Here is a 23,593-nt window from a genome sequence, read left to right as displayed (position 1 = left end):
TTCGTCTATTTCCACCACTGGCGGCGCCATATGTTTACTGCGCTAGAGGGCAGTTATGGCACCTTCTCGCGCACGCATTGTGGGTCTTCTGCGGCCTATATAGGGGCCGCAGCTTGCGCTAGGAAGTCAGTTCCGGCGAGATCGTGCACCAGCATTCTCACCTGAAGATGGCGGCCAGTTGGACCGCGGAAATATTGTGTCATGAAGACGTTATGATCCGGCTGCATACCCGAGAAGAATATTATCAACTTTCACACACCTGAGAAAAGATTGATATAATATTAATTGTTCTATTGCTTCTTGACATAACAATTTTATATTTAGTTACCTGCCTTGGAACCAAAGTGGTGTATATAATCTTTTTTACATAAAAAACTGTTTACAACACTTTTGTACCTAACAAGTTATCACGTATACTCTCTAAAATGATTTATGTGAATTACCTCGTCAAATGTTACAACACTGATTTAGAAATTTATACATTTCCTCATTTTTGGATAAGTCAACTCGTTTTTCTCCTTTCTATTACTGATAAGTTAAACTTTACCAGTTTCATGTCATCCATTGTCTTATGATCACAAAGTAAGGTGAGATGCTCTTTTTATCAAAAATGAGTACAATACAACAGTCAGTTTGTATTTTGAATTCTAAACAATAAATTATCATTGTCATTTTCTTTATTTTGATTTTTTCTCTACATCCAACTGTGAAATTGGATCAGAAATGATAATGTAAGTGGAAACACAGGATGATTAAATTGCATCAAAGAATAAATAATAGGAAGTAAATGAAATCTAAAAATAAATTTATGATACTTTCACAACCCTTTCAAATATCCTGGCATTCTATATACTTCACAGGGCATTTACTATTTTGTGGTGGTTGTTTCAGATAGTAATAAATTTTAGATTAACTATGATTTACACAACCGCAATACAAGACAGAACAGTACTTTCCATTTAACTCTGCATGCTTATCCAGTATTCAGAGTGAGGTTATGTATTCTAGTGCAAAGATTATCACTGAGCTCACCTTTGACATGAAGACTGAGCATCCTGGTTGACAACAAACAAAAACTGTTAAAGTGAACTGCAGTATGAGCACAATGTACTAGGTGAAATACACAGAAACATTGCAGGCATACAGTTAATACAAACACTTGTAAGTTCTGCATAGCACATATACACTGCTGGCCATTAAAATTGCTACACCACGAAGATGACATGCTACAAATGCGAAATTTAACCGACAGGAAGAAGATGCTGTGATATGCAAATGATTAGCTTTTCAGAGCATTCACACAAGGTTGGCGCTGGTGGCGACACCTACAACGTGCTGACATGAGGAAAGTTTCCAACCGATTTCTCATACACAAACAGCAGTTGACCGGCGTTGCCTGGTGAAATGTTGTTGTGATGCCTCGTGTAAGGAGGAGAAATGCGTACCATCACATTTCCAACTTTGATAAACGTCGGATTGTAGCCTATCGCAATTGCGGTTTATCGTATCGCGACATTGCTGCTCACGATTGTCGAGATCCAATGACTGTTAGCAGAATATGGAATCGGTGGGTTCAGGAGGGTAATACGGACTGCCGTGCTGGATCCCAACGGCCTCGTGTCACTAGCAGTCGAGATGACAGGCATCTTATCCACAAGGCTGTAACGGATCGTGCAGCCAAGTCTCGATCCCTGAGTCAACAGATGGGAACGTTTGCAAGACAACAACCATCTGCACGAACAGTTCGATGACATTTGCAGCAGCATGAACTATCAGCTCGGAGACCATGGCTGCGGATACCCTTGACGCTGCATCACAGACAGGAGCGCCTGCGATGGTATACTCAACGATGAACCTGGGTGCACGAATGCCAAAACGTCATTTTTTCGGATTAATCCAGGTTCGGTTTACAGCATCATGATGGTTGCATCCGTGTTTGGTGACATCGCAGTGAACAGAAATTGGAAGCATGTATTCATCATCGCCATACTGGCATATAACGCAGCGTGATAGTATGGGGTGTCATTGGTTACACATCTCGGTCACCTCTTGTTCGCATTGATGGCACTTTGAACATTGGACGTTACATTTCAGATGTTTTATGACCCGTGGCTCTACCCGTCATTCGATCCCTGCGAAACCCTACATTTCAGCAGGATAATGCATGACCGTATGTTGCAGGTTTTGTACGGGCCTTTCTGGATACAGAAAATGTTCGACTGCTGCCCTGGTCAGCACATTCTCCAGATCTCTCACCAATTGAAAATGTCTGATCAATGGTGGCGGTGCAACTGGCTCATCACAATACACCAGTCACTACTCTTGATGAACTATGGTATTGTGTTGCAGCTGCATGGGCAACTGTATCTGTACACGCCATCCCAGCTCTGTTTGACTCAATGCCCAGGCATATCAAGGCCGTTATTACGGCCAGAGCTGGTTGTTCTGGGTACTGATTTCTCAGGATCTATGCACCCAAATTGCATGAAAATGTAATCACATGTCAGTTCTAGTATAGTATATTTGTCCAATGAATACCCATTTAGCATCTGCATTTCTTCTTGGTGTAGCAATTTTGATGGCCAGTAGTATAGATTGCAGCCAGCTGAAGAGTCTATACAGTGTTCGAAATCGAAGTCAGAGTTGTCAACAGATAGTGGCCAGCTTGTCAAATGTTCCGTCTAAGCGATCACAGCAAATAATGGTTGCTCTGAGGTGTGGGGGCACAGTCATAGACAGTCGGTGGTCATGGGATCCCACCAGATGATGAGATGTGTGCATCAGGGACGTAGCTTCTTCTGAGAGCACTGCCTGTGGTGACTGCTTGCAGGATGCGACAACACCGCTGGTGAGGGATGCAAGCATGGGCAGACACTGCTGGTGAGGGCTGCAAGTTTGGGACAGTCTATAACAGTTGCAATACCTCCAGGCCTCTGTGTCACTGTCAGAGATGGTTCCACTAGCTCCCCTCTCTGAGATGGCACATAGTGGCAGAATTGGCTCAGTTTGTGCCTGCTCTCCTTCGGATGTGGGAGTGCCACTGCTGCAGCTGGGTACAGAAGGGTCTGTATCTCATCCTCGATGATCTAGGCCGGATAGAAGCCGACATGGCGAAGTCTGTGCCACTCACAGAATGCAGATGTGTGGCTGCTAGTTCTGTAACAGAGAAAGATGGGTGTGCTATAACCCAATCACTGGCCCATCAGTCAATGGTGGCCTACCTTCGGTGGGGTCGCACATTGTACAGACCAGGTGGGCATGCTATTTCTGGTGGCACCTCTAGCGTTGGCCCTCACTGGAGGATCCCCAGATGGTGGCTGTAACCCAGGTTGCTCAAACTATTGCACCCATCCACACCAGGGTGCCTGTCTGATACCACTGACAGACTGGAAACCGGCACAGATGACAGTCTAGCAGTGAGAGTGAGATGAGGAAAGTCTGAGGCTGCCTCCCTCAGAGCAATTCAGCCAGGCTCTTCCTGCAAATGGTGTGGCCCCGTAGGTGGCCAAGAAGAATGTAAGGGCATCTTCCAATGGCCCAGATTTTGCCACAGCCCCCATCTTCTCTTCTAAAGTTCACAAAATCTGCTCCAGGTGCTAGTTGGATTAGCGGTGGAATGGTGCTGTGAGAAGGTTTTGTATCCCTTGCTGCTCACAGAAACAGGGCAACTGGGTGTAGCCAAACTGGAGGCCTGATGGCTATCGGAAGGCCCTCGATTGCAAACATTTGCAAAAGGGTTGGGGTTGGGTTGTTTGAGGGAAGAGACCAAACTGCGAGGTCATCATCTCATCAGATTAGGGAAGGAAGTCGGCCGTGCCCTTTCAAAGGAACCATCCTGGCATTTGCCTGGAGCAATTTAGGGAAATCATGGAAAACCTAAATCAGGATGGCCGAACGCGGGATTGAATCGTCGTCCTCCCGAATGCGAGTCCAGTGTGCTAACCACTGCACCACCTCGTTCGGTATTTGCAAAAGGGCCCTGATCACGTTAGCAGTAGCCGTGGAGCATATGAGGTTGATATACAGAAATTTAGAGTGTGAGTCCACCAGAGTTTGAGTCCACCACTATGAGCCACATTTATGCAAGAAAGGACAACTGAAGTTGATATGGAGATGCTCCTGAGGCAAAAACACCTTGGGTTGATGCAGACTGCTGCTGAGCACATGCGGTGCAGCACGCTAATGCGATCTCGATGTGTGACTGGGTGACAGCTATTTTGTGTGGGGTATGCCTCAATGAGCTACATGCTGGAGTGCAAATACTTTGTGGCACAGAGCTGGAGGAATGAGGACCCTAGGCTATTGTGTTCCTTTTAATCTTAATGTAGCTGACACTATCTGGTTCAATATATGGATTATATAATTTATATTTAAATCACGTCCTCCAGACACCATTTTCTTCCACTGGTCGAAGAGATTGTCTCAATATCTTACTTCCAGATATGCCCTGTTGCTTTTCATCAAATTTTGTTAATGTTCATCTTTCAGCACCTTAATGTGAGCACCAGACTTACTAAAACTTTATACATCATAACAATAGATTTCCTGAAGCCTTTCAGTGTCACACATTTTCCCAACAATGGAGTACTCAGTGGAGACCTCAGCAGAAGTCTGCAGTTTCCTCTCCTGGAAACATTCCACCTTGTAGCGTTTCTAGAAATGCATGCTGGGCAACAGTTTTCTGCATGTAAGGGTAGAGGAAAAAGTTGCTGGGTGCCATCTCAGGAGAAAGGCAAAATGTGACTGTTCAGAGAAGCAGCATATTTGACTGTGTCCACCGCAGGAAGACTTGGAGCACTGTCATGGACCAAAAGCACCCCCTTGAGCAGCATTCAGTGACACTTCGTCCCAACACCCTTTCTTAACCTCAATAGGAGCTTTCAGTAGTGTTGTCTACAGATGGTTTACCCCTTACATACATAATCTGTTAGCACCACACTGTGGCAATCCCAAGAAGCACCCATTATCGCCTTGCCAGATGATAGTTGAATCCTCACCTGTTTCAGCAGTGGTGAGTGTGGTTGATTTACTTTTTTATTAGGTTTTGCATAGGCTCATATAATTTTCCCCTAAGTTTAATAAACATGACAGATACACATAACAGAGTGTTTAATCCTCAATAATATATTTCCCTTCACTATTTACAACTGTCTGCCAACGTTAGGGTAACTTTTCAATTCCATGACTGTAGGAATCTTGCGGTTTTGTGGAGATGAACTTGTCAAGCCATGTTCAGAGTGCATTGTCATCTGGAAAGGTTGAAGGTTGCTCAATAGAGAGTAGAAAAGATGAAAATCTGAGGGCGCAAGATCAGGTGAATAAAGTGGGTGTGGAATGACTTCCCAAACCAACTGCTATATAGTCACTTTTGTCAATTTAATAGAATGCAAGCAGACGTTATTGCAGTGTAGCATCACTTCACGAAGTCTTCCTGGTTGTTGTTCTCAGAGTGCAGTGGCAAGACATCTCAGTTGTTGACAATAAGCATTAACAGTTGTGGTTACACCTTGGGAAAGCTTTTCATAATACCCACACCATCGCTGTTCCACCAGAGCGTGTGAATGCACGCAGACCTTTGTATGGCGAGTTTCTGCTTTGTTTGGGCTCAACCATTCCTTTCTTTTCCTTCCGTCAGCATAAATACACCATTTTTTGTCACCAGTACAAGGTAGGAATGGGCAGTGTTGTTCATGAGCCAGTTGATAATGCACAAGCAGAGGTACACACATGGCCACCTGCTCATTTTTGTGATTTTGGCTAAGAGTATGTGGTACCCATACCTCCAATTTCTGAACCTTCCCCACAGCAACAAAATGTCACACGGTGGTGGAATGATCACAGTTGATCACATTTGCCAGTTCTAGAGTACACTGATGTGAATTGTTGTGGATTAACACATTTAAACAGTAATCATCAAATCCCAAAGGTCTCCTTGAATGTGCAAAGTCACTAATGTCAAAATGATCCTCTTAAAATGAGAAAGCAATTTTATTGCTGTGCTCTGTACATTGGCATTAGTCCCATACATGGCACACGTGTTTCTGGCTGCCCTCAATTCAAACAGAAGAATATTCTGGAAATTGCACTCCATTTTTTAACATCCACTGCTCCATTCACTATATCTCCAAATGACAAAATGACAATATGTAAACCCAAATAGCACCAGTGAACTACAAATAAAAAATAATCATCAATAAATAAATCCATAGCAACCAGACTACCAATGTGCAAAACAAAAACACTATGAACTTATGTACCAACCTAATATTTTGGGGGCATAAAGACACACTCAGCACTCACCCTTGGTGACTAGGTAGCAAAGGAATTCATCGACATTGACATGACACAGTTGCTATATTTCCATTGCTGTCTCATTTTGGTGGGTAGTCACAGAACCCAATTGGTGACAATTTTTGTCATGTTCAGAACATCATGCAGAATGTTGATTTTCAATTTTTCCACTGTCACCTTGATTGTGATACACAGCACTTTGAGCACTGGCTCCACCACTTGTCTTGTGATTCTTGGTTCTTCAAAGAAAAATGGTCTGCCATTTCATTCCTTGTCATTTGGACTTGTTTGACCTTGGGCCCTTCGAAAGGGCACGTCAGACTTTCTTACCCATCATTCCCTAATCTGATGGGATCGATGACCTCAGTGTTTGGTCCCCTCCCCCCAAATAAAACAACCAAACAACTTGTTTGACCACATTGGAAGTATCAATGCTATCCAACCACTGTGTCATACAATGCTGCATTGATGCCGTATGGCATGCCTAGCAAAGTGTGACTCATGAATAATTCCTCTCCAGTCAGTGCTTACCCCTCCAACTTGACAACCTGTGCACTGCCATCACAGCCTCGTTGCAACCATAGCCAAGCCAGCCAGTTGCAGTGACAACACTCATCCTGGGTTTGAGCCCTACATACTCCTTATAAGCAAATGTAAATTCAAATTACTTACGTTATATGTAACATTTGTTAGAAATGCTAATTCGGAAAAGGCAAAGTGAACCCTACAGTTTCTTTTCAAACTCTGAAGTATTCGATTTTATCTTTTTATTCAAAGATTTAAAAACTTCTGAGGGAATAATAGAACTAAACCGTTTTGTGGACACACCTATGATTTTTGGAAAGAAGAATTTTGTCTCCATATACCGTGTCATCTGCCAAAAATTGCTTAAATTTTCAGTGAAATAGTAATGAATTTCCTCACCATATTTTATCTATAATTTTTGTTACCTTCTTCATTGCGGAGAGCATTCTAACACTTTTCTCACATAGTGTTTCCTGGTGAACAACATGATGAAAAGTTAAAAAATTTACTCTGCTTTTCATAATTGACCAATGAAGATATTTACACTAGCAATCATTGCTGGTTTAGTGCCACTGCAAGCTGTAGAGAATTTTTGAAAACCACCAATTAACATACTTCTTAACAGCATGAAAAATATCAAAAGCTGTTGTTCCTAGCGACAGAACTAAAGCAAGTAATTCTTCATGCACAGAAAAGTAGTCTATTATTGTGTGAATAAAAATTAATTGTTGACTGTGATTTGTTCAATCAGTATTCTCAACCAATAGTTTACAATTAAATTGTTTAGTTTCCTGCTATGACCCACACCAAGAAATATACTTTTAACAGCATTATGTTATAAAGAAGCTATTCTTAAATATTAGTGACATCATCATTACCAAATGCTTTTTCCATATTTGTTGCACATTCTTTCTGAGTATGCCAGTACCAAAACATTTCTAATTTTTTCTGAGTACTGTGCATACCACATAATACTTGATGGTTCAGATAACTTCCGTATTTCTGTTTTCAACTAATCTGCTAAAGTTCAACATCTGTCACAAGAGCAATGCCCATGTGTTCCTTCAAGGAGTGAAGTGCTTTTTACATCTTAAGTGTTACAAGTTTTTCGTCATTATTGTATACAAAAAAACTTAAGTTTACAATTCTCATCCTTTTTAACATTCTCAAAAATGGTAACAACCATAGTAACATCCAGAATCAAAACAGAATAATAGTCACAATGGCAACCAAAATGAGAACCATAGTGATAGAGAGGTATTAAGGAGAGTGAATCTGAATAAATTGCTGAGAGCAACAGATGCATGTTAAGGTTTGAGAACATACGCTTTGAGGAACTGTTCAAAAGAAAATTCTGCCCCCCTTGACCGCAGATAAAGAAGATTATCATATGCTGCGGTGTGATTGTGAGTACATAGTGTGAGTAGAGTTGGAGAGGGAAATGCTCGTTGGAGGGAAATGGCTCATGAGCCATGCTTTCCAGGACTGCCAGATAGTTACATTATTTCAGTATACACTGCTGCGACATTGTTCCTCTTCAGATGGAAAAAATGAATTACTATGTGATACTCCACTTTATTGGCATTCTGTGCCATTTTATTTTGACATATGTAGCAGCCTTCTGCACTGTGGCATAGGAATTTCAGCTGCGCTGAGACTACAGACTTGTATCTTCTAATGAACAAAATATTAATTATATAATTTTTTTAAGAAATGATTTTGCCTATTGGAATGCTGTAATTTATTATTTGTCTGTTTTATTTTATCCCAATTCCTCTTTTAATTATTCCGTGCGTATATTTAAATTCACTACCAAAATTATTATCGGTTTTGGACACTATGCAGGGTTTGTTTACGATTTTTAAATCGCTTTCCTTATGAGGGAATTGTATTTCTTGTTCGTAATATGAGGGTCATCCACAAAGTGAGTTCTGTTTGGTTGTATAAAACAAGCATGTACAGATACAAAAATAATATTTATTGTACAAAGATCTACAACTGTTAAACTACTTTTCTACATAGCTTCCGAAATTTTGTAGCCACTTGTCATAGCTTGGCACAAGTTTTTGTATGCCTTCTTCATAGAAGGTTACCGCCTGTGTATTCAGCCATGTGGCAACATGTTCTTTCAGCTCGTCATCATCGTTAAAGTGTTGACCACCAAGGACAGATTTTAGGTGTAAGAAGAGATGAAAGTCACTAGGAGCGAGGTCCGGGCTGTACGGAGGATGATCAAATGCATCCCAGTGAAATTCCTGTAAGAGTTATTGGTCACATTCACTGTGTGAGGTCGAGCATTATCGTGGGGAAAAAAAAACACCTTTAGACAGTAATCCTTGGCACTTGTTCTGTATTGAGCGGCGTCATTTCTTAATGGTCTCACAGTAACCATGTGCATTGATTGTTTGGCCTCATGGTAAGAAATCAATCAACAAAATGCCTTTTCTGTCCCAAAATATGGTGCACATGACTTTTTGCGGTGTCAAGATTTGCTTAGGCTTAACCTTTGTCGGGGGTGAAGTGTGCCTCCATTCCATTGATTGCCGGTTTGTTTCAGGGGTGTCGTACGATACCCAAGTTTCATCCTCCATGACTATCCAAGAAAGGAAACCATTGCCTTCTTCATTGTAGCATGTCAAATACTGAGGTGCACTATCCATCCGTTGTTTTTTGTGTTGTTCAGTAAGAATTTTGGATACCCAACATGAGCAAAGTTTTCAAAATTTCAGTTTTTCAGTAACAATTTCATGAATTAGTGATCGTGAGATTTGTGGAACTTTCATAGCAAGGGCACTAAGTGTAAACTTACGGTTGTGCTTAACCTTCTCTTCAATTGTGTGAACCAGTTCATCACTAACCACAGTCGGGCATCCATTTCATTCTTCATCATGCACTTAATCACATCCTTCATTGAACTGTCTGACCCATCTTCTAACCATTGAATCACTCATAGCATTTTGACCGTAAACCTCACAGATTTGCTGATAAATTTCCTGTGGTTTAACTTTCTTTGCATTTATAAAACGAATGACCGATCTGGTTTCACACACGGCGGCATTTTCAATTACGGCTGACGTAATAAAGTAATACTACAAACCACACGTCGGCAGTAGTGATCTGAGAATGGTGTACATGTCTTCTCCTTGATTCAGAGTAACTGTCATGCATGCTCAGAACAGCAATCATAGTGCTGCTACGGATAGAAATAGAAATTGAACTTACTTTGTGGATGACCCTTGTATGACATCAGTCCTACTTCTCTATTTGTTCTAACAATCTTATACAATTTGTTTTTTCTTGTGCATTATACACTCTTAAGACAAAAAAGGAGAAAGAAAAAAACACACCATGAAGGAATTACCTGACTGAGACATAAATCAGTAGATGTGATGTACATGTATAGACAAACAAATGATTACAATTCCAGAATAAACAGATGGTTTATTCAAGAGAAAGAGATTCACAAACTGAGCAAGTCAATAAAGCACTGGTCCTCCTCCAGCCCCTATGCAAGCAGTTATTCTGCATAGCATCAGTTCATAGAGTTGTTGGATGTCTTCCTTAGGTACATTGTGCCAAGTTATGTCCAACTGCTGTATTATATTGTCAAAGTCCTGAGCTGGTTGGAGGGTCTGCCTATAATGCTCCTAATACTCTCAATTGGAGAGAGATCAGGCTACTTTGCTGGCTAAGATAGGGTTTGGCAAGCCTGAAGACAAGCAGTAGAAACTCTTCTGTGTGCGGGTGGGCAATATCTTGCTGAAATGCAATCCAAGGAAAGCTTGTCATAAAGGGCAGCAAAACCGGGCATAGAATATATCCAAACATGTCTTCAGCCTGGAATCATTGATTGGAAAAGAGTTGTCTTCAGTGATGAGTACAACTTTGAACGGAGCCACAATGATGAGCAAAGACATGTATGGAGATGCACTTGTCAGCAACGGGATACCAATGTGACTGTCGTCTACCATACAGCCCAACAGCCAGGAGTGATGATCTGGAGTGCCATTTCATTTCATAGCAAAACCCCTTTGGTTGTCATCCACAGCACCCTTACAGCACAGTGGTACATTGATGATATTCCATGCCCTGTTTTGTTGCCCATCTTGGTAAGCCACCCTGGACTTACATTTCAGCAAGATAGTGCCTGACTACACACGACAAGACTTTGCACTGTTTGTCTTCCATGCTTGCCAAACTCTACCTTGGCCAGCAACGTTGCCAGGTCTCTCTCCAACTGAGAATGTTAGAAGCGTTATGGTCAGGGTCCTCCAGCGGTCTCAGGATTTGGACAATCTAATGTCCCTTAAGAGGACATCCAAAAATTTTTTGCATCAATGCCAAGCTGAATAACTGCTTGCACAAGGACTAGAGTTTGACCAGTGCATTATTGACTTGCCCAATTTGTGAAGCTCTTCCAATTCTTCTGAAACTTTTTTTTTTCATAGAGGGGAGGGAGAAGTCCTTTGAAGGAGATAAGGACTCAACTATGTGAACAACACACCACATTTATTATCCACTCTTTCAGCTCTTCCAACTTTCTTATAAAAGTAATTCGACTCTAGTTGAGTCCATTAGCAACAGAGCACAAGCTAATATTTTTCAAGGATTGAGAAGAAATTATTGGTAGCCTTTTCAAATGTTTCCATATAGTACCGATCTTAAGTGATCCAGGGAACCCAGGAAGAACCTAAATTTGGATAGCTTTCAGAGATTTGGGGCCACCTTATCCAGAGTGCAAGACTACATCCTTATACACAGTGCCGTCTTGCTTGGTGGAACTTGACGTATAATTTAGAGGTCACAGGGTCAAAACTATAGTAATCCATGCAACTGTAGTTACATTACCTGTTAAGAAATGTAATGGCATAATGTTGTTCACTTATGGCAAAATTCTGTGAAAATACACCATACATCTCTACAAAATTGTAATTTATCTTTGGGTAGTCTGAAATAAATGCTGTACATTAATAACATTACACCATTTTCAGCTATATCAAAGGATGACAGAGTGTCAACAGTGTTGTCAACTTACACAAAATCTGTACCTCTTCAACGCCGCCGTGAAGAAGACCCGAGTAAAAAAGATGCAGATGCCATGTCTGTTTCCATATCAGGGACTGATACTGGGGACATAGAGGTAATACATTCACTGATGAAACCACATTAAGAAAAAAAAAAAAAGAGCAGATGTAAATGTTGTTAAATGAGAGATTTTGGACCATCTTGGGCATTACAAGGGTCAATTAAATTATGGTAAACCTATATACAACACCTTATTAATTGGTGTGGCATTACATATGACAATATAATTTGTGAAGTAAATATTTACAAACATTAAAATAGAGTATGCAATATGTTACTGATTACTGATATTTCACTTCCTAATTTTTAGTACACTAATAGACATGATAAAGTTGCACCATTTTCTTGGCCTCAATTAACAATTCTTCAGCTTCATAAGGACTCAGTTCTATCAGAATTTCTTCAATTTTTGTTTTGAATTATTGATCTCGTAGATCACGTGTAAGAGCCTGCCATACTGTTTCAGTATATCAATACTGTTTTCATTACGACATTTGGCCGCACTTCCTATACCTGTCCGTGGCACTTCATGAAGAAAGTGTGCATTGTGAACTGTTGTATTCACTAATGTCCAGCCAGAGCACAACACAGTTTATATCACTCACTCACCTTTTGTTGGTACATAGGCTGCAACCATTCACTCTGCACACTGCAACAGATTTTACCTGAAAGAAGGCGCAAATCTTTGTTAAGGGTCATAGGATCCTAGCTCCACCAGAAATATTGTGGTATAATTTTATTCTGTCTATTTTTTCAAAATAATTTAATTGGATAGATAAAAATATCTACTCACCAAGCAGCAGCAGGACACATACGTAGAAAGACAATTGTAATTAGGCAAGCTTTCGGAGCCAGTGGCTCCTTCTTCGGGTGGAAGGGTTGAAGGCGAAGGAAGAGGATTGGAGAGGTCTAGGAAAAGGGGTAGATTTTGGAAAAGTCACCCAGAAATGTAGGTCAGGGGAGGCTTACAGCATGGGATGAGAAAGAAAGACTGATTGTTGGGGTCTCCATCAGACAAGATTTGAAAACCTGAGAACTTAAAGGTGGAAGACGGAACAATGTGCAAGACAGAGATTACTGCTTACAAATCATGCATGAATTAATAAATGTGAAAAGCTAAGTGCATTGTACGTAACAGAGGTGGGAGGGGGGTGGTGAAAAATAGATGGGTAAGACAATGAAAGATGTAGAAAATTAAAACTGAGTAAAGAAAAGATTAGTTACTGTGAAGAAATGCTGAAATGGAAGAAATTAACGTAAATAAAGGCCAGGTGGGTGGTGACAAACAAGGACATGTTGCAGCGCTAATTCCCACCTGCAAGTTCTGAGAAACTGGTGTCTTGGGAAAGAATCCATATGGCGCTTGTGTTGAAACAGGTGCTGAGGTCACGATTGTCATATTGTAGAGCATGCTCTGCAACAGAATATTGTGTGTTGCCAGTATAAACCCTCTGCCTATGCCCATTCATCCTAATTCATAGTTTGATGGTAGTCAAGCCACTGTAAAAGGCAGAACAGTGTTTACATAACAGCTAGTACATGACATGTCATTTAACAGCGGCTCTCCCTTTGATAGTACATGTTTTGCCAGTTTCAGGGCTGCTATGGCTGGTGGCAGGAGAGTGCATAGGGCAAGTCTTAAGTCTTCCAGCGTGGTTGGTCACAGGGGTAGGAGCCATAGAATAGGGAGATGGGTGCAGGAGCAGCATAGGGTCTGACAAGAATATCGTGGAGAATGGGAGGACGATGGAAAGCTATTCTAAGTGTTGTAGGCAAAATTTCAGACAGAATGGATCTCATTTCAGGGCATGATTTTAGGAAGTCATGGTCCTGTCAAAGTAGCTGATTAATACATCGCAGACCAGTCACCAGTGGTGTGCCTTGAAGCTGTTTTTTGGGGGGATCAGCTGTACTGGGATTGGATGTGAAGGCACGGGAAATCTTCTTTTGAACTAGGCTGGTGGGGTAATTGCTTGCAGGTGAAGGCAGAGGTGAGAAGGGTGGTGTATTGCTGTAAAGTATCTGCTGCAAACAAATATGTTTGCCTCGAATGCCAAGGCTATATGGAAGTGAATGTTTGACATGGAAAGGACGACAACTGTCAAAATGTAAGTACTGTTGTTTGTTGGTAGGTTTAATGTGGATAGAAGTGTGTTGCTGACCCTTGGTGAGGACAAGATCAACATCAAGGAATGTAGCATGGGATTCAGACCATGTGAAATTTAATTGGGAGAAGGTATTCAGAGATTCCAGGAATTTTAACAGGTCAGCCTCACCATGAGTCCATATAGTAAAGACGTCTCAATGTATCTAAACAAAACCAGAGGCTGAAGACTTATGGATTCCAGAAAAGCTCCCTCCAAGTGCCCCATGAAAAGATTTGCATAGGAAGGAGCCATCATGGTTCCTATGGCAATACCCCTGATCTGTTTGCATATCTGCCCCTCAAATGTGAGCTAATTAATGCTAAGTATAAGGTTGATTAAGTGAGTAGGAAGGTTTACATAGGTTTGGAATCAGGTGGGCGCTGACTGACAAAATGTTCAGCAGCAGACAGACCATGTATGTGGGGGATGTTGGTATAGAGGGAGGTGGCATCAATGGTGACGAGCAAGGTGGTGTGGTGGGAGTGGGATGGGCAAGGATTTCAGATGATCTAGGAAGTGCTTAGTATCTTTGATATAGAAGGGGAGTCCTTGTACTATGGGTTTCAGGCACTGATCAACTAGGGCAGATATATGTTCGGTGAGTGCTTTGAAGCCACCAACTATAGGATGGCCAGGATGACGGGGTTTGTGGATTTTACGAAGAAGGTAAAAGGTGGGGATGCATGGTTTCGATGAGATGAGAAATTCTATGGATTGAGGTGTTAGTCCTTGTGAGGGGCCTGAAGTTTTAAAGAGGGACTGCAGGTCAGTTTGAATCACAGGGGTGGGTCAGACAGCTGGTGTAGACCTTCTCTAACATGCTCCTTTTAGTCAAGTACTACAGTGGTAGATCCTCTGTCTGCTGGGAGGATGATGATGGATGATGAAGTGCGCAAAAAAAAAAAAAAAAAAAAAAAAAAAAAAAAAAAAAAATATATATATATATATATATATATATATATATATATATAAAAAAATAGAGGGAAACATTCCACGTGGGAAAAATATATTTAAAAGAAAGATGATGAGACTTACCAAACAAAAGCGCTGGCAGGTCGATAGACACACAAACAAACACAAACATACACACAAAATTCTAGCTTTCGCAACCAACGGTTGCCTCGTCAGGAAAGAGGGAAGGAGAAGGAAAGACAAAAGGATATGGGTTTTAAGGGAGAGGGTAAGGAGTCATTCCAATCCCGGGAGCGGAAAGACTTACCTTAGGGGGAAAAAAGGACAGGTATACACTTGCACACACACACATATCCATCCACACATACACAGACACAAGCAGACATTTGTAAAGGCAAAGAGTTTGGGCAGAGATGTCAGTCGGGACGGAAGTACAGAGGCAAAGATGATGTTGAAAGACAGGTGAGGTATGAGCGGTGGCAGATTGAAATTAGAAATTAGCGGAGATTGAGGCCTGGCGGATAGCGAGAAGAGAGGATATGCTGAAGGGCAAGTTCCCAGAACTCCGGAGATGAAGGATGGATCTCATTTCAGGGCAGGATTTGAGGAAATCCTCCCCACTCCTCCAAGAGTGTTTTTCCGCCGTCCACCTAACCTACGTAACCTCTTAGTTCATCCCTATGAAATCCCCAAACCCCCTTCCCTACCCTCTGGCTCCTACCCTTGTAACCGCCCCCGGTGTAAAACCTGTCCCATGCACCCTCCCACCACCACCTACTCCAGTCCTGTAACCTGGAAGGTGTACACAATCAAAGGCAGAGCCACGTGTGAAAGCACCCACGTGATCTACCAACTGACCTGCCTACACTGTGATGCATTCTATGTGGGAATGACCAGCAACAGACTGTCCATTCGCATGAATGGACACAGGCAGACAGTGTTTGTTGGTAATGAGGATCACCCTGTGGCTAAACATGCCTTGGTGCACGACCAGCACATCTTGGCGCAGTGTTACACCGTCCGGGTTATCTGGATACTTCCTACTAACACCAACCTATCCGAACTCCGGAGATGGGAACTTGCTCTTCAATATATCCTCTCTTCCCGTTATCCACCAGGCCTCAATCTCCGCTAATTTCAAGTTGCCGCCACTCATACCTCACCTGTCATTCAACAACATCTTTGCCTCTGCACTTCTGCCTTGACTGACATCTCTGCCCAAACTCTTGTCTTTAAATATGTCTGCTTGTGTCTGTATATGTGTGGATGGATATGTGTGTGTGTGCGAGTGTATACCCGTCCTTTTTTCCCCCTAAGGTAAGTCTTTCCGCTTCCGGGACTGGAATGACTCCTTACCCTCTCCCTTAAAACCCACATCCTTTCGTCTTTCCCTCTCCTTCCCTCTTTCCTGATGAGGCAACAGTTTGTTGCGAAAGCTTGAATTTTGTGTGTATGTTTGTGTTCGTTTGTGTGTCTGTCGACCTACCAGCACTTTCATTTGGTAAGTCACATCATCTTTGTTTTTAGGTATATTTTTCCTTCGTGGAATGTTTCCTTCTATTATAACCATATATATATATATATATATATATATATATATATATATATATATATATATAGTTATAATAGAAGGAAACATTCCACGAAGGAAAAATATATCTAAAAACAAAGATGATGTGACTTACCAAATGAAAGTGCTGGCAGGTCGACAGACACACAAACGAACACAAACATACACACAAAATTCAAGCTTTCGCAACAAACTGTTGCCTCATCAGGAAAGAGGGAAGGAGAGGGAAAGACGAAAGGATGTGGGTTTTAAGGGAGAGGGTAAGGAGTCATTCCAGTCCCGGGAGCGGAAAGACTTACCTTAGGGGGAAAAAAGGACGGGTACACACTCGCACACACACACATATCCATCCACACATATACAGACACAAGCAGACATATTTAAAGACAAAGAGTTTGGGCAGAGATGTCAGTCGAGGCAGAAGTGCAGAGGCAAAGATGTTGTTGAATGACAGGTGAGGTATGAGTGGCGGCAACTTGAAATTAGCGGAGATTGAGACCTGGTGGATAACGGGAAGAGAGGATATATTGAAGAGCAAGTTCCCATCTCCGGAGTTCGGATAGGTTGGTATTAGTAGGAAGTATCCAGATAACCCGGACGGTGTAACACTGCGCCAAGATGTGCTGGTCGTGCACCAAGGCATGTTTAGCCACAGGGTGATCCTCATTACCAACAAACACTGTCTGCCTGTGTCCATTCATGCGAATGGACAGTTTGTTGCTGGTCATTCCCACATAGAATGCATCACAGTGTAGGCAGGTCAGTTGGTAGATCACGTGGGTGCTTTCACACGTGGCTCTGCCTTTGATTGTGTACACCTTCCGGGTTACAGGACTGGAGTAGGTGGTGGTGGGAGGGTGCATGGGACAGGTTTTACACCGGGGGCGGTTACAAGGGTAGGAGCCAGAGGGTAGGGAAGGTGGTTTGGGGATTTCATAGGGATGAACTAAGAGGTTACGAAGGTTAGGTGGACGGCGGAAAGACACTCTTGGTGGAGTGGGGAGGATTTCATGAAGGATGGATCTCATTTCAGGGCAGGATTTGAGGAAGTCGTATCCCTGCTGGAGAGCCACATTCAGAATCTGATCCAGTCCCGGAAAGTATCCTGTCACAAGTGGGGCACTTTTGTGGTTCTTCTGTGGGAGGTTCTGGGTTTGAGAGGATGAGGAAGTGGCTCTGGTTATTTGCTTCTGTACCAGGTCGGGAGGGTAGTTGCGGGATGCGAAAGCTGTTGTCAGGTTGTTGGTGTAATGCTTCAGGGATTCCGGACTGGAGCAGATTCGTTTGCCACGAAGACCTAGGCTGTAGGGAAGGGACCGTTTGATGTGGAATGGGTGGTATATATATATATATATAAAAACAAAGATGATTTGACTTACCAAACGAAAGCACTGGCACGTCAATAGACACACAAACAAACACAAACATACTCACAAAATTCTAGCTTTCGCAACCAACGGTTGCCTCGTCAGGAAAGAGGGAAGGAGAGGGTAAGGAGTCATTCCAATCCCGGGAGTGGAAAGACTTACCTTAGAGGGAAAAAAGGACGGGTATACACTCGCACAAACACACATATCCATCCACACATATACAGACACAAGCAGACATATTCAAAGGCAAAGAGTTTGGGCAGAGATGTCAGTCGAGGAGGACGTGCAGAGGCAAAGATGTTGTTGAATGACAGGTGAGGTATGAGTGGCGGCAACTTGAAATTAGTGGAGATTGAGGCCTGGTGGATAACGTCCGTCCACATCAAACCCACCAACAAGCAACAGTACCTCCATTACGACAGCTGCCACCCATTCCACATCAAATGGTCCCTTCCCTACATCCTAGGTCTTCGTGGCAAACGAATCTGCTCCAGTCCGCAATCCCTGAACCATTACACCAACAACCTGACAACAGCTTTCGCATCCCGCAACTACCCTCCCCACCTGGAACAGAAGCAAATAACCAGAGCCACTTCCTCATCCTCTCAAACCCAGAACCTCCCACAGAAGAACCACAAAAGTGCCCCACTTGTGACAGGATACTTTCCGGGACTGGATCAGACTCTGAATGTGGCTCTCCAGCAGGGATACGACTTCCTCAAATCCTGCCCTGAAATGAGATCCATCCTTCATGAAATCCTCCCCACTCCACCAAGAGTGTCTTTCCGCCGTCCACCTAACCTTCGTAACCTCTTAGTTCATCCCTATGAAATCCCCAAACCACCTTCCCTACCCTCTGGCTCCTACCCTTGTAACTGCCCCCGGTGTAAAACCTGTCCAAGCACCCTCCCACCACCACCTACTCCAGTCCTGTAACCCGGAAGGTGTACACGATCAAAGACAGAGCCACGTGTGAAAGCACCCACGTGATTTAGCAACTGACCTGCCTACACTGTGACGCATTCTATGTGGGAATGACCAGCAACAGACTGTCCATTCACATGAATGGACACAGGCAGACAGTGTTTGTTGGTAATGAGGATCACCCTGTGGCTAAACATGCCTTGGTGCACGGCCAGCACATCTTGGCACAGTGTTACACCATCCGGGTTATCTGGATACTTCCCACTAACACCAACCTATCCAAACTCCGGAGATGGGGACTTGCTCTTCAATATATCCTCTCTTCCCGTTATCCACCATCCGTTGGTTGCGAAAGCAGAATTTTGTGTGTATGTTTGTGTTTGTTTGTGTGTCTATCAACCTGCCAGCGCTTTTGTTTGGTAAGTCTCATCATCTATATATATATATAATTAAACAAATTAATTACACTATTGACATTTGTGGATGGATATGTGTGTGTGTGCGAGTGTATACCTGTCCTTTTTTCCCCCTAAGGTAAGTCTTTCCGCTCGCGGGATTGGAATGACTCCTTACCCTCTCCCTTAAAACCCACATTCTTTCATCTTTCCCTCTCCTTCCCTCTTTCCTGACGAAACAACCGGGGTTTGTGAAAGCTCGAAATTTTGTGTGTGTGTTTGTGTGTTTTTTTTTATTGTGCCTATCTACCAGCGCTTTCCTGTTTGGTAAGTCATGGAATCTTTGTTTTTAATAACTCTTTGCCTGTACAAATGTCTGCTTGTGTCTGTGTATGTGTGGATGGATATGTGTGTGTGTGCGATTGTATACCTGTCCTTTTTTCCCCCTAAGGTAAGTCTTTCCGCTCCCGGGATTGGAATGACTCCTTACCCTCTCCCTTAAAACCCACATCCTTTCGTCTTTCCCTCTCCTTCCCTCTTTCCTGACAAAGCAGCCGTTGGTTGCGAAAGCAGAATTTTGTGTGTATGTTTGTGTTTGTTTCTGTGTCTATTGACCTGCCAGCGCTTTTGTTTGGTAAGTCTCATCGTCTATATATATATATAATTAAACAAATTAATTACACTATTGACATGTTTAATTTTTATGAATTCTGCAGTGAATGAATTGTCTTTCACTTTTAACTTACGTCAATTCCTGTATCCTCTTTGCTGTTGAGATTTACGCAATTTGGTTATATACTTCTTCTTCCACCATAATCAGTTCTCATTTTTGACCGTGTGTACAATACTGATTTTAATTGGACTTTCTCTTCAGATACAGGCCGCTACAGTGACATGACATTAGCATAATGCATGGAAGAAGAGAAAACTTTTGTGGTTTTGTACTAAAACGGAACTCTCACACTTCATACTTCTGTAAAAATTATTATTCAGACAACACAATGTACATTACACACTTCTCACAAGAATACGTCTTCTCTTCATGAGAACTAAAGACAGAGACTATCTAATAAATTGACAAAAAAATTGAATGGAGTTTCCATCATTTGTCATCCGCCTTCCAGCATAGCATTATACATCTTTGACAATGCTTACAGTGGCTGTGGTAGTGTTTATTGTCATTGGTGATAACTTTTATCATAGCATGTTGGGGCTTTTCCCTATGTGCCTATGCACTTGCCCCCACACTGTGCGGTGACATGCAATGGAGGTGCACAGTGTTTTGTATACACTCGTACAACTTAAATTTAAATTTTGCCGAAAGGGGAACAATGACCATTATTTGTTGTCATATTTTTCTTTGTATATTGGGTTGGAGATGTCAGCTTGTCTTGCTTACACATTGTTGTTGTTGCTGTGGTCTTCAGTCCAGAGACTGGTTTGATGCAGCTCTCCATGCTACTCTATCCTGTGCAAGCTTCTTCATCTCTCAGTACCTACTGCAACCTACACCGTTCTGAATCTGTTTAGTGTATTCATCTCTTGGTCTCCCTCTACGATTTTTACCCTCCATGCTGCCCTCCAATACTAAATTGGTGACGCTTATCTTACAGGAAATACATAACTTACTTATGGAATGATAACTCATTAAGTATTTACATGAGAGTACTGTGAGAACAGCTACTTGTCCTTTTGGCAACATTGCCAGTCTCTCTGCACATGCACACAAAATATATTTGATGAGCGTGCAACAGCTGTTAATGCTCCATGTATCATTGTGTATGGTTGTTCGTGTTTACATTCGTGCTTCTAGTATCATTTTCACACTGAGTGTCATACTATCCATCGAATAATTTGTTGTGGTGTGGTTTTCCATGGTGAGTCTGGTGCATGTGCATTTACTCTTCAAGAACCGATGCTGTGGCAGATAATTCACCTTTAATACAGCCAGGGAAGAAATCTTCTCCATCGTATCCACATTTTCAGTGGGGTGAATACTACACATCAACACCCGACGTCCAGGTAAGCGATGCTTGCACAATTGTAGTTTGCCGACTAATATACCAGATGTTGCATAGCATAACATTACCAAAATTGATTCATAGCACTATTGCACACGTGTTTGGATACCGCTATATATTTTGTCAGTCACTTTGTCATGAAAATCGTTTTAGTCCTTGAGGTTCTTCCTTTTTTGTTAGTTTTTCAAGTTCATCTTTCACATATGGCTTGATATACACTTAAAATTCACATAAACATTTTGACATAATAATGCATATTATAATGGCTTACATCTAAGGCTGACATTCCACCCATTATTTGTATCAAATGTAGAAAACTCTTGAATACTAAAACATTACAAAATTCCTTCTTCAATTACAATTACTGGTTAGTATAGTTTGTTTGTTAACTCAAAAAAAGTTCCTTTGTACATAAATACAAATAACTTTTAAATTTTTTTACTTATAAAACTATGACACTACTTATAAATATATTTTCTGACAAGAGAACTGCTGTGATATTGGGTCACTACTCGTGAAAAGCTTTTAAGTCTTTGTGGGGGTGGAGACCTTTGCATCTCCCTGTTCTTTCGTATACCAACCTATAAGTTCCAGAATAAGGTATTTTTTGCAATAATATATGGCCTTGAGTATAGTAATTGCCACTTTTTATTCAACATACCGTTCTTTGTCGATTTGGGGTATGTTCTCAAGAGGACTCATTGCCCTTCAAAAAAAAATGTGTAGCTGATTTTTACTTTTTGTTGTATATTCTCTTTCTGTATTCTGCTCTATTCTCCAGCATAAGTACTGCTTGTTTGATTTCATCCAGTAAAGTTAACTCTTTAGTAGGTAATTTTGGTATGGGTGATTCCCATTCGTCAGTTTGGTTTGTGTTAAACATCAGTTCATTAGGAATGAAACCTGTGGAAGAGCAGGGGAGATTGTTTACTGTTTGCATAAATGGAGTCACGTATTCAATCCATTGTGAATGCTTATTATGAGCATATGTCCTTATAAATCTATTGGATTCCTTAAACACCCTCTCCACGGGACTTGCTTCGGGGTAGAAAAAACTTACTAAGATGTGTTTAATGCCCTGTATATCCAAAAATTGTTTCCACTTTCATCCTATGAAATAGGCTGCATCGTCTGTTAATATTACTTTCGGTTTCCCTACTCTTCATAAGTAATCCTCTTCATTTCTCCTTATGATGCTACTGGCTGTAATGGTTTTGACAGCATAAAGTTTGATGTATTTTGTGAAAACATCATAAAGAGCTATTATGTATTTGACACCACCTTTTTCTCTGGGGTATGGCCCTGCGATAGCCAGGGAAACCATTTCCAGTGGAGATTTGGTTAGTATGGGGTGTAGTTATGTAAACTTTGATATATTAGATTGTTTTGTTCTTTGGCAAATAGCACACTTTCTTAATATTTGTGGAACACGTCGTCGTAAATTTGGAAAGTAGCAAAGTTTGGAAATCTTGTCTCTACATTTTGATGTTCCATAGTGTCCCCATACTTCGTGTGTGTGTTTGATAAATTCATCAATATATTCCTCAAGAAGGCATACACGCCAATGGTTAGAACTTTCATGCTTCTGATGAAACAAAACGCCTTTGTATAATTGATACCATTAACTTACCTTATGGTTTGTATTATGGTTAAGATTTTGTATTATCTTTTTCCACATATTGTCTTGATGTTATATCATTCCCATCTCTTTACAAAATTTTTTGTAGTCTGATTTTTGTGTATTACTTTGCAGCAATAATGTTCGAATTTCTGAATTGTGGTCAGACAGTTCACTGAACTCGTCTAGTCCCTACGGTAATCGGGATAGTGCATCTGCGATAATATTCTGACTGCCTTTTATGTATATTATTTCAAAATTGAATTTCTGCAGGTACAAACGCCACCTCCCTAGTCTTCGGTGTAACAAATGTTCAAATGTGTGTGAAATCTTATGGGACTTAACTGCTAAGGTCATCAGTCCCTACGCTTACACACTACTTAACCTAAATTATCCTAAGGACATACACACACACCCATGCCCAAGGGAGGACTCGAACCTACGCCGGGATCAGCGACACAGTCCATGACTGCAGTGCCTTAGACTGCTCGGCTCATCCCACGCGGCTTCGGTGTAACAGCTTACATGTTAAGATAAAAGATAATGATTGGTGGTCACAGTAGACTTTAGTGTTTTTACCCCAAAGAAAATACTCAAATTTCGTAAACGCCCAAATTACTGCTAAACTTTTCAGTTCTGATACTGAATATGATCTTTTTGCTTCCGATAAAGTTTTGCTGGCAAAGCTGATGACTTTGGGTATTGTTTTTCCTTCTTCATCTTGTATCTGGAACA

At 41.6% G+C, this 23,593-nt stretch overlaps 1 protein-coding gene across 1 annotated transcript in view; it reads left to right on the top strand.

The window, feature by feature from the left end:
• Positions 1 to 23,593, top strand: part of LOC126109493 (uncharacterized) — a 283,321-nt gene that overhangs the window by 224,474 nt on the left and 35,254 nt on the right. Inside the window, exon 9 of the mRNA XM_049914518.1 lies at positions 11,808 to 11,956. Coding sequence (XP_049770475.1) covers positions 11,808 to 11,956 — 149 coding nt within the window. The remainder of the gene's footprint in view (positions 1 to 11,807; positions 11,957 to 23,593) is intronic.

Source organism: Schistocerca cancellata, chromosome 12, assembly GCF_023864275.1.
Source record: "Schistocerca cancellata isolate TAMUIC-IGC-003103 chromosome 12, iqSchCanc2.1, whole genome shotgun sequence".
NCBI classification, from domain to species: domain Eukaryota; kingdom Metazoa; phylum Arthropoda; class Insecta; order Orthoptera; family Acrididae; genus Schistocerca; species Schistocerca cancellata.
The sequence above is the reverse complement of the archived record's forward strand: the minus strand, read 5'-3'. Positions and strand labels throughout refer to the sequence as shown.